The 12,779-nt window shown below is 46.1% G+C and overlaps 1 protein-coding gene across 1 annotated transcript in view; it reads right to left on the bottom strand.

Moving 5' to 3' along the window:
* The window catches only part of LOC106744012, a 34,865-nt gene that overhangs the window by 8,894 nt on the left and 13,192 nt on the right, over positions 1-12,779 (bottom strand). The window contains exons 4-6 of the mRNA XM_014618395.1: positions 8,140-8,327; positions 1,058-1,273; positions 10-160 (exon numbers count right to left, since the gene is read on the bottom strand). Of these exons, the coding sequence (XP_014473881.1) occupies positions 10-160; positions 1,058-1,273; positions 8,140-8,327 (555 nt within the window). The remainder of the gene's footprint in view (positions 1-9; positions 161-1,057; positions 1,274-8,139; positions 8,328-12,779) is intronic.

Below are 12,779 nucleotides of genomic sequence, written 5' to 3' on the forward strand. Positions count from 1 at the left end.
CTTGCTTACTTTGAGTATGCACGAAGGCTTGATACAGATCCCTGCAAAGCAAAGGATCCGGTAGATCACGGAAATATTCCTTCAGGAGGGTGGCTACGTCATGGGGACACTGGTCGGGACCTATTTTGGTCTCCCGACCGCAATCAAAGTCTTCCCTTAACTGTAATTAATCATCAGTGTCAGCTTTCAAAGATCCATCGAGCAAGCACGGGTACGCCCAGCACGTTTCACGAGAGATTTGCGAAAATCGAAATTCCCCGACTCCGCAGCGATCGACGCACGATTCGTACCTCCGAGCTATAATTAGCGACGTTTGATGAATACTTCATCTCCATCGTGTTCGTGATACGCGGTAATGGACAATATTGCGGAGACAATATTCAGAGAGATCCGATAACGAGCGGATCACTGTGCGAAATGTGCCGTACGAAGAGTTGTCACTTTCCAATCTAAGCCTGCATTAACCCGAAGGCGGTGATCGAGCTGCCAATCGTATCGATCTTTCGCCGGCGAAACTCAACTTTTCTGTCATTAATAAGGAGAGACGAGTGAGAGCCAAGCCTAAAGTGTCATTTTCGCGGCGACCTTTTATAATTATTTAATGTCGAATATAATGCAAAATAATTTAGTAATATTCAACATTAAATAATTTTGTCGCCAAAACATTGTATTGTATTGCAATAAGTAACACTTAAGGCTTGGCTCTTATTTGCCTTCCCTCATTAATGATCGTTAATCTCGAGGGCCTTGATAATTATAACCGAACTTTTCTGCATATTTTCGCGCTGTACGTTTCACGTGTCTCCTCGCATTTTCCGAGAATAATCCAAAAAGCGTCACTCGCCGTGGAAATAATTGAAAGAGCACACGGCAATCGGGGAAAAGAGTACGCGTGCACGAAATAAATTCTTATCAGCTCGCAGCTATTTTTTTTCGGTTCTCCGATTCGGGGATTCGTGCGCCTCGCGTAAATTTCCATTCGCGTAACGGCATGCGCGCGTTAACGCTCGAGATGCGCTTTCGTTATTGTGAGAGAAAAGGAACAAATGCGTCATACCTGCCTCACCCTTTTTTTCGAGGGTGACACGCGAAACACGCCTAATGTCCGAAGACCGTTGGCCTCGAGGTGCCTGATACATTGCCTCACGATGCCCGGTACCGCGTCCCATTCGCTGCTGAGGACACCTCCGCCACTGTCGCTCAGCTCGAGCACCCCGGAATCGCTTCCTGTGAGAGCGCCGCCCTTCGACGATAAGGACTCGCAGGAACCTCCCTGAGATTCAATGAGGGAAAATAATGTGTGCTGCGGCAGAAAACGGGGAAATACGGAGGGAATACGAGGTATAAATGTGAGGAGACGCGGAAACCCGGGTATCTCTCGATGAAACACGGAAGTTTCTTCCTCGGAACATTCCGCGTGACGGTTTCTGCTTTCGTCACTTCTTCGTCGCGTCGAACTGCGGGCGTCGCAAGAAAAACATCGATGTAATGTATGTAACTCATTAGACTTGGACGTCTTATTTTATAAATTTCTACCAACCGAATATTAATTTTCTGGTATTCCCTAAATTTCTATCTGTTAAATCTATTATCTAAATCTGTTGCGTAAATTTTATATCTATAAATATTCGAATATTCTTATTAATTAATATCCTTATTAATTAATATCCTTTATCCTTTATCCTTTATTTATTAATTAATATTCTTATTAATTAATATTCTTTGTCAATTTTTAATGCCTCGATATCTCTCTAATCTATATATACAGGGTGTTACATGAAATACTATATAAACATGTAACACTGTTCACCAATCTAATTTTATATAACGCGCTGTCTCGTCCTATATAGTGAATTAAACTGTATAAACGATATACATTGTGTCGCCCTGTATATAATCGGTTGTCCTCGGCGTTTCGCAAAAGATTAAGCCACTTGGCACACAAAAAGGTGCACAGCGTGAAGGTGCACTCCATATTCGAGCGTTCTGACATATCGCGAACGCCGCCACCGTCTGGGGAAACTTGAAATAAAGTCTCTCGCAAAATTGTAGGTTCTTAATTAATCTGCGGTTAAAATTAGTGGTCCCGTTCCCATTCTATTCGCGTCTCCGATCTATGATGTCACCGCGGACTCGGGATGCGCGCACGTGACGTCGGCACAAGAATTCTACGTCGTCCGCTCCACATGTGTACGATCGATCGATCGTATTAGGCGTGGTTTCACGCAGATGCCAAGAAGAAGAGAAAGAAGGAAAAAGAAGAAGAACGCTGGCAGAAATAGACCTTTCCTATACTGCTCCCCATCCCCTCTAATTACATCCCCGGTGACATTTCTATAAATTTAAAGGGCGAATTTCCGCGATTTCACACCGCGAAACCGCGGAACGATTTTCGCCGAGTCCGCGTTATCCGAACGCGCGGTGTGACGAACCGAAATTCGCTGCCGATAAGAATATCTTCTGCCAACGGGGTTTTCATAAAAGTCAGCTTAATCGAATTTTACGAGCGTTGCTATCTCTCGCGGTCGGATATCGGACACGCGCTGTGCTGCGCCGTGCAGTATCGTATCGCGTTAAAATTATTACAGCGTTCATTTAACCTAACCGTGCAATTTCCTCGAGCGCAATAAAGATTGGCCGCGAGAACTTGGGTGCCGCTGACACGAAACTGGTTTCTCTCTCTCTCTCTCTCTCTGTCCCTCTTTCTCTCTTTATTTCTCTCTACTTCTATTTCTTCTCGTTTCCTATCGTTTAATATCCCTTGCCGGCCAGCCGGAAGCGTAACGCGCGCGCGTGCGCGAACGCGAGGGCGGCTGAGATATTATAAAATATATCGATGCTATTTCTGCCGATGAAGCACATAGATATTTCGGGTCTCGCAAACAGCTGATTTATTTCCGCGTTGTAAAAATTTCAAGTGCAAACGACACATCAATTTCTGGCCACGTCTGGCGACGATTACGTCCCGCCGGCTTATTACTCTGGTCGATTACCTCGGCCGATTCGATACGTGAGCCTCGCTTCTCCTCTCCGCGCGCTTTCCTCGCTCCACGTTTCCCACGTTTCTGATAGAAACTCACCGTCCTGACCTCTTTGTGCCTTTTTTCTTATACATTCGACTGAATCGACTCCGTGCGTACTGTATTCTATATCTCTTCAATTTAGCCGCCGGTGTCCCACATAGGATTTCTTATCAAAATAATTCTGTCGATATGTGATTTTAAAATAAATTTGCTCGTGGTTGATGTGTGATTTTATTTTTACGTTTACATTTTTATATTTATATGTTATCAAGATCGAGTTATTCCCTGGCGCACTAATTCTCTTCCTATACAAACCGTATAGGAACATAATGAAGAGCATTCTGTTACTTCGAGGAAATGAACTCAGGTAACACATATGTAACGTTTCATAATCATATTACATACCTTTAAAGAACACGTATGATTACCTGGAAGTAAACCGGTCTCTTAGCTAAAAAAATGTTCATGAAACAATTTTGATCCTTAACGGAATAGCATGCCCGCTTCATTTAAAGGAGAGTTGCCTACAATGCGTACCACTCCCCTGAATCGTGTCCTATTTGTTTTTCGTCATTATTGAATATAAGCGTGATCCGATGATAAATATATCAAACAAATGAACGAGAGGAAACGCAATCAAAACTTGAACGAAGCGCATTGTGTTTTCCAAGCGAAGTAAACATTTCAAAATATACCTTAAGTAATACGATTTCGGCAGTTCTCCCCGAATTATTACATAATACGCTACCATTCCAAAATGAATATTCGGGTTATATGTTATCTCATATTCGCTACGTCTTAAGCTTGCCTTCAGGCTTGTTGTTGTTTTTTTATTGTTCCTTTCACTTTCACCGCCACCACGCGTGCTTCCGAATTGAATTGGCTTTTTTTCCAGCCAGCGTATTGACGGATCCGCGAGCGCGATAGCGCGAGACGCCAGCGGCTGCCTATACATAAATCTGTGTGTAGGCGTCCTATATATACGGTGTTCCGTTAACGTATCGTTTTATCGACAGATCGTCTAGCAAGTTTGAACTTTTGTGAACTTTCGACACCGAGAGAGAGAGAGAGAGAGAGCCGACCGATTGAAGCTGCGATCGAATTCCCGAGTAAATTGCGGTGCAGCACGCCGAGTATCCGAGCCAGTTGGTCCGATGCGATAATTTCTCGGACACTTGGTGGATAGCAACAAACGGGAAATGGTAGGTGGGACCAGCCGATCTCCTCGAATGTTCGGAATAATGACATTCGTCAGTGTCGGATGCCGCGGTAGAAGTGCGTTGTGCGGATGTGCGTCGGTGCGTTCAACCGAGCCAGGCGCGGACGAGCGTGCGTAGCTCGATTCAAATCCGCGACGAAGAACGATTCGCCGCTGCGAAATTTGTCTCGCAATGCGATTCTCCACCCGGTGTTCGCCGCCGCATTGTTCTCGACCGTTCGCGCCGCGGGCCCGATTGATCACGAGGCGCGAACGAACGGGAGAGAATGATGCCCGACTCGATCGGGTCCGACCGATCGGGATCCTACGCGAACGTAGCTCGTTGAACTCGGTTTCTAAACGGTTTGGACATCTTTTCACGATGCTTTCTCGACTGTAAAACTCAGCAAATGGTCCAACAAGAGGTTCCTTATTTTTCGAAAACGAGTCCTCTCGTTGGACCATCCTTCGCGTTCCTCAACTGCATCGAAAAAAAGTCTCTATTGCAGGCGGTATCGTGAAGGTACACGGCAAGTTCGTCGTATCGATTTACACGCTATCTTTCCTTCTTTCTCTTATCTTTCGTTTTTCTCCCCCTTTTTTCCTCGGCATCCACGGGGAATTTATGGACCTGGGAGCCATAACTCCGCGGATAATCTTCGTGTTAGAGAAGACGCACGGCGAGATGTGACAGGGAAAGCACCCTCGCGGTTAATGGAGCCTGAGAAAGGTGATCTGGTTGCGCGGGGAAGGCGGGCCTCACACTCTGTAATTTCCGCACGACTAATTTATGCATTGCCGCGCTCATCGTCCGCCAGACGCAGCTCGAGACGCGCGTCGGTTACCACCGCGCGTCATCAGCACCGGCGGAATTAAAATGACGGTATCCCTCGGCGGGGCGTGATAATTTATGAGAGACAATTTCGCACAGGAGACGATAAGTAATCGTCTCGTTAAAAAAAATTTACGGCGCGGATTGCATACATTGTATCGCGTCCTGCGACAATGTGTCTTACGTGGATTCGTAGCTCTAATGACTGCAATCCGGGACGAAATTTCAGCCCTACGTGAAATCTTTACTTTAATACAATAAAATATGAGCTAAGATAGCAAAATAAGCTTGAGAATTTTCATTTTAATCATATAATTTATTCGAACTTGAACGCTATGTATTTTTCTGTGTGTAGAAAGTTCAAGAAAGAAGTTAACGAGTATCCGTATCGTCAGAGATTTCTATTTTTCATCGAAGGTTTTTATTGATCTATAAGCCATATAAGTGGACGCGAATGATCTCTGAGAGCGTTAAAATAGCGTCAGAATTTCGACCCGGAAACACTCGCGATTCGAGGCCGCCGGGATGTGAACCGGCAGTTTCTTTTGTTAATTAAGAAAATTATTTATGAACCGCGCTAATAAGCTCGAGCTCGCATCGTTATCCGTTCCGTAATGAAAGAAAGGTACATAGTAAAATAAAAGTTTGCATATCGCGTTATAGTGATAATTAATTAGGAAATTCCTGCGACGAAGAGGAGGAGGTAGCGGTACGTTGCGCCGCTTTTGAAACTAGTGAAGTCATTATGTACAGTGAAAATGGAAGTTTGCAGTCGTTTAACTACTCCGCCGGGTATTCGCTTATGCGATTGCCCGCGGTGTAGCCCGCAGGTGGACTCGATAATGGCTTAATCAACCCCACGAAGGCTCTTGATTTGTTGCAGTATGCTAACAGCACTTGCAAATATTGCGATCAAAAGTTATGATCGAGAGATATCGCGTTTTTTCCCCCACAGGATAATCATAATATCCGCTACCGCGAATTTCACTGAAAGTAATCCCTTCGAAAAATTATATATATATATATATATATATTTATATGAAATAAGAACGTTCATTGACGGATAATGTAGCTGTGATGTATAAAGTGAGAAAACTATGCCGATATAAAAAGAATTTTATCCCTGAAGCTTCCCAAAAGTTTGCGGGGGAGAATGTAATACGCTAAGTTACTGGCTTTTGCTTTTACGTCGCTTTCTACAAAAGAAATAAAAATTTCCCGCAGTATCGTATATTCATATTTATATTCTAGTTACCAAGAGAGAGAAAGAGAAAGAGGGGGACAGAGAGAGAGAGAGAGAGAGAGAGAGAGAGAGAGGGAAGAGAGAAGAGAGAAAAGTATTCTCTAATTTAATAGCGTTGCGCGCAAAAATGCTAAAAAGTTGCGGTGTCTGCGAAAATAACTTTCCAGAAAAACGTCGTGAAATCATAATTTGATTATATAATAGGACGCATTGCCGTACGCCGGGGGGGGGGGAGGGTTACGGCCGAGGGTTCACCACCGAGGCCAGACATCGATGCGCGATCGTGTTAAGTATCGCGAATGATATCGCGGGTGGATCTTGCAGATTGGAGAGGGAGCGGGTAACGGCATTCTTAAAATAACGATGAACGGTCGTTGACGAGCAAAGCGTGGAAAAAAAAAATTTGTTTTCTGCTCAGGTGGCGGTGCCTGTGAAATCAAAATATTCACTTCCGGCTGGGAAGCCGGAGATATTTGTCATTTCTGAAGCAAAAAGCGAAAAAGGGCGGTGAAATAGGACGGGGCGCACTATTCTTATACACCGGATGGCTTTAGCGTGAGAATGACGATAAATGAGCGAGGCTGTATTCCGCCGTGCCCTCGCGCATTCAACTTTTTCTCAGATGATGTAGTATTCACGACTTTGTAGTATTCACGACTTTGAATTCGGTACCGAAAATTATGAGATCCATAGAGGAAATTTCTCTCTCTCTCTCTCTCTCTCTCTCTTGGAAAATCTCAGCTCCGCGACAGAAGTTTCAAATTGGATTGCCGAGTCAGATATTTCAAGCTTCCGCCGATCGATCGCCCGATTCAAATGTGATTCGATGAGCAAATTCATCCAAGATCGCCGAGTAGGTTGCGCGTCTTTGAAAATTTGTAGACTTATCTTGGACTTATGTGCGAGGAGAACTGTGTCGCAGAATTCAAGATTTAGACACAGGGCCAAGATTTCGGCTCGGGAAGTGTGGAGCGAAGTTCTCATATCTGAAGTCTAAGGTCCTTCGTTAGATCGACAGCGTCCCTGGCCGTCTGCGGACGGCCAAGTCGGAGTACAGAGTAAACGCGTACTCGGTGGCTCGTTCAGGCGGACGTGTCCGTATCGAAAAATAACCACTTGCAGCCCGACGTCTGGCCGGCGTGGCAAGTGGTCATCGATAAACACCCGCCTTGCCCCGAGACGACACGAGTGACGCAACGGATGATGCCGTTAGTGCGCGCGATGTCGTCGGTGACGTCGTCAGGCGGGCGAGACGCGTCGCGCGCTTTTGGGCGTTGTTCAAATTCGATTTTTATTCCCACGCTCTCCGGGCCGGTCGATGCGCGAGAACGAAATCGCGAGGGTGCATTTCGCGCGTCTTCTCGCGAAGATAGAATTCTTCTCATTTTTCTTCCTCTTAACCGGCGCGCGACGGGAATCGAACGAATCCCGTACTTTGTACTATACGATACCGTTTCGCGCGCTTCTATATTTACCGGCCGGCCGCGGAGCATCATTAATGGCCGGTCGATCAGCTGGCAAGCTTCGCCGCTCGAAAGAAACTTTCGTAAGTAATACAGGTCAACGCCTTGAACAGCAATGGTAAGAGCCGCTACGCGCTCGCGATGCATTGCCACGAACACTTGACGAGATTAGGAGAAATCGGGCGTTTCAATTCGGCGCAATTTCCCCTACGACAATGGATCGAACCGCTTCGGGGTTCGAGAGCTCGTTCTTATCCAACTCGACTTCAGTTCGCTGTCGGGTCTTTTGTTCGCGAAAAATCGAGGATTACGTTGATCGTCGGTGTGCGAGGGGAGTTTTTCGAAATGGGATGATCCGTCACTTCTCGAAGAACGCTTACCTCCTCGGTTTTCGCCGCGATAGTAGTCGGTGTTTCTATGAGGCTGGAGAAACTGGCCCTGCTACCGTGCCTGCTGCTTCTGGTCAGGGAACCGACGTCGGCGATCTCCCCGGCGGAGATCCGAGCGATCCTGTCGTTTTCTATGCACTGCGGCAACGGTATACCGAACACCAGGCCACCGGCTACGTCTGAAGCGGAAGAGGAAAATCACAGATTTCAGACGATATAAGAAGAAAGAAAGGGACTGTTTCAGGGTTTCGTCATTTTTACACATTCACCTGCAACGTTGTCTCGAATTAATCGAGCTGGTTGCCTTAAGTTGCGTTATTATTATAAGGTGATTGAAAAATTCGATTATATGAACAAACTCGAGTCGAAATTTTGGCCTCGTGTTAAACTTTGAATTATACTTTACAATACGGTAGGAGCTAAACGGCTAAATAGGTTGAATTTCAATCTTATTGGACCTTTCCCCTCTTTCTTTGAGAACGATTAAAGTCCAAGAAACGTGCGCGTCGTTGTAACTTAATGCAATTGAGCTGATAGACGCTCGCTCATTGGCAGCGTTTTAACTATTTATTGTGCACGATCCCGTCGGTGAATCTTTCCCTCTCTCTCTCTCTCTCTCTCTCTCTTCCAGATAATTCGCGAATCTTTTCGATCACTTGGCCGGCGAGCGAGGCACCACGAGGGACCGACATCGATCTGATGTACGGGCCGTCAGCTGCGTTTTGCTCGCTCCCGACACGACGAATTAGCGTGTATATTGCATACGCAATTCCGCGCATACAAACGAGCCAGCGACAATCCGCCGTGATAGCGTCTCGCTGTCTGCTAATTAGACCCATTAGCGAGGACGATACGCGTCGAAAGTCATGTAAATAGCTTACCGTCCATCCACCGATCCATCGAGGAGCTTCGCTAAAACGCGCGTCGCTCGATAGAACAACGCGTGTTACTCAATTAGCGGCTCCTCCTTGACGCGTGCAGGCTAAACAATTAATAACGAAGAAAATGTCTTCCGATAGAATTATTCTGTCCATCGTTTTCCGCTCCAAAGGAAGGGTTTCTTTCACGAAGGAAAGTTCCCGGTCCCGATAAGACGTTTAACGGAATAATTCATTTTCGAATCGCTGCCACGCGAAGGGCGCTCGCCTCGTTGAAAGTGGCGTATCGATTTACTTTCTCGAACGTAAGATGATTTTAATTTACCTTCGTTTTTTTTTCTGAAGGTAAAAAGGTTCAACGACTCCGTATCTTGGAGCCTTCTTTGAATCTTCATCTCCTTTAAAAGGAAGCCTTCAAACCCTCTTTCTTTCTCACTCATACCAGAGACAAAGGAGTCAATGCAAGCTAGTATACGAATGTGAACTGCGTTTAAACTGTGCTTCCCTTCAATTAATTTCTTTTCATTCAATTTAATATAATAATTCGACTCGGTGATATCGTAATTATTCGGGCATTCCCCGCGTCGATACCGTGAATATCCCGATGCTCGAGATATTTTAGTGGCCCGGTTGCCGACACACGCGAAGAAGCCGAGGAGCCCGCCGCGGGTAGGAATGACGTACGCGTTTAACGTGACACTAATTAACATCAACGTCTCACCCACCAGATATCGCGGCGGACCTTTCAGATCCGCGGCCAAAACGTGTTCCACCACTTCGGGCGCAAAGTTGCAACCCGAAGACAGACGTGAACTCCTTCAGCGCCCACGCACACTCCGCGTCGATCGTGATATAAAAGCCGGATAATTCGAAGCACGTTTCGAAGTGCCGGGCGGGCCGAGTCGAGGGTACCCGCGTCAGTCGTCTCCGATTATAACGTCAGAGGCCGGGAAAATTACACGAGCGAGATTCTTGCAATTCACGTCCACGCAAGCGGCTCTCCGTCAAAGTAGCCGCCCTGATTGCGTTCGACAAAGCGCAATCATCGCGCGGTCGACTCGATATATCACGCTGAATGATTCCAGACCGACAACGCGCCCGTTTTCATGCTTTGATTAAAAGGGACGGGAAATCGGTCGACGATCGCTTACTTTGAACCGTTTCTTCGTTTAAGCGCGATATCTCGCGTTTCGACACAACAGAGAGAATTCCCACTAAAAGTATAATTCATTTTTGCCCTCGATCATATATTTTCCCGGTTTGAAAAAAGAATTTCCAAAAATTATAGCAGCACATATAAGTTTATTATCACTGATATTGACACTTGTTAGCAAACTGTTCTTCCGACTATAATTCCTTCACTTATTCGGTTGCAGTTAATATACCAAAATAAAATACAGTTTTTCGTTTCTCTTTGTACGTTTATCTACCCGTAGATAAACGTACTTCTGCTTCTTCATCGTATCATCATGATGGAGAAGGATAATGGTTCGCACCCTCTTTGTCTCAAAATCGAGCAGTGTGTTTTTCTCGGCGACGCCTGTCCACGCTCTAGGCGATCGTCGCAATTTGTAGACAAAGCTCTCTCGCAGAGAGAGAGAGAGAGAGGCAGAGAGAACGTAAACGATCGTGGTCGCACGTATCGCCGTGGCCGATATCAGAGGAAGGTACTGAGGCAAGTTTCTCTCGTGGGTCGACCACTTTCGAAGCCAGCTGAAAACCGAAAGGCAACAAACCGTGTCCCTATACCGGGTCCGATTATAGACCGCGATCTGGGCCATCCCGGCTTCTCCCCCGAGCGTGCAGCTCCGCTGAACGAGAGCGCGGAGAGCGCGGAGCGTTTGCCACTTTACGAACTACAATGTGCGAGGAAAACGAAGAGCCTTTTCTTGGAAGCGTCGAAAAACGATCGGCATCGATCGTCAACACTCCCGTGCCACCCCCGTGCGAGCGGTGCGACCTACGTCGTCGTATTTAGAAGCGCGTGCACGCGGGCGCGTTGCGCGCGTATAAATATCCCCCCGAATGTATCTCGTTGCGCGCGTTCTCAAGTCAAATTGACACTTCCTCCGATACGTGTATTTACACGTGCGCGAGATTTTGTTTATCTGTGTATTTTCATTGCGGGCGTGCCGCGAGACAGAGAGAGAGAGAGAGGAGAATTTATTTGGGCGCGGAGCTCGGCTTTGCTTCTTGCGACGCTTGGCGACGCCGGCGCGACAACGTTCGGCGCATCTTTCGCGAAAACCTCGGCCACTTGACGCGACCGTCAAGCGGTCTTCGGTCGTCAGGACACACCTTCAGTTTTTCTAATTTAATTTTTAGATTCAGTGAGTTTCGCGATTGATATCTTCCGTTGGTTCTTATTGGCTTTATTTCGCCTCCGGGATATCGACCGTACAAGTTTTCCCAAATGTATTCAAATTAGAAAATATTGAGAATTTTTCAATTTAATTAATTAAATTTTTGCGAATCCACGCTAGAGAAGATTTATGATCAATCCTCAGGGAGTGAAACTTGAATTCGTGAAAAGTGTATATTTGAAAAGAATTGGAATTTTCATTTTTCACGTTTCCAATCTAGAAAAAAAATGCATGATCGATACCTAGTTGATCGGGCATCTGAGAGCTTTGGCAATTTATTAACTTTTTCTAATGCATCACATTATCATATTCCGTTGAGTGTTTTGCGCGGAATAATAAAGAATAACTCGGGATCAAAATCGAGTCGGCATCAAAAAGTATGAGCGACTGTGACTTCAGTCACCCCCCGTTTTACTTCACTTCATAACCAAAATATGATAATCACGCCTCCTGCCGATATAATAATTTATCTTCTCATTTCTCTTCCTTAGATTTTCCTTTCATCATATTATCATTATTCTTATTCCGTGTTACCCATTTTGTCCGTTTTACCCCAACTAAGATGTTTAATTCTTCGCAACGTAAGTATAACCTTGCTTCCTCTTTTTGAGCAGTTTTTCAGGAAACGTACGTCTGGAGGAGGCGCAAAAATATATCCTCTATTTGAGAATCGTCACCAGGCGGAGATTACGGAGAGAAATGAAGCTTCGGGGCGCACTTCATATTCCAAGACGCGCGCGCGCGTAATCGCGCGGGTGGACCACGCGTGCGGTGCATTAAAGGGAGTGAGCGGCCTCGCGGCGAAGAGGCCTCCCGATTGACGCCTGGTGTCCCTACGCATGGGCACTTGTACCCGTAGCGCGAACCGCAAATAAACCTGATATATGCGGAAATATGTACCGCCACCGAGCACCCCGTGGTTAATTTTAGCCGACGAAATTGTGTCTCATACCAGCCTGGCCGATGCTGCTGCTGTGTCCGCCTCTCGCGTCTGCCGCCGCCTGCACATGGGCAAGTGAGATGCGTTTTTCTCGCCTGGACACTCTCTCTCTCTCTCTCTCTTTCTTTTTCTCTACAGTCCGCACGCGAAAATTCTCACCGCGATATTTCGTCATCGAGCCGGCCGACTGTGAATCTTCAGATTGCTCGAAGCGAGATTTCTTGCTCTAAAGGAGCGAAAATTCACTCGAAGCGGCAGCGAAGATATGCTGTTACTCGAAATGTAAAAGTTAAACAATGTTTAACTGAAACTCGGAGCGGATGAATCCACGCGAGTGAATATTTCAATCGATTAGTAGAACGAGATCTCGCTGAAAACGAGCGAAAATTTGCTCGATGAGACGGTGAAAATGCCGTCCCTCGAAATCGCAAGAGTTGAGCGATGCTTGAT

Source organism: Dinoponera quadriceps, unplaced genomic scaffold (genome assembly GCF_001313825.1).
Source record: "Dinoponera quadriceps isolate SergipeBrazil2010 unplaced genomic scaffold, ASM131382v1 scaffold1252, whole genome shotgun sequence".
Lineage (NCBI taxonomy): Eukaryota > Metazoa > Arthropoda > Insecta > Hymenoptera > Formicidae > Dinoponera > Dinoponera quadriceps.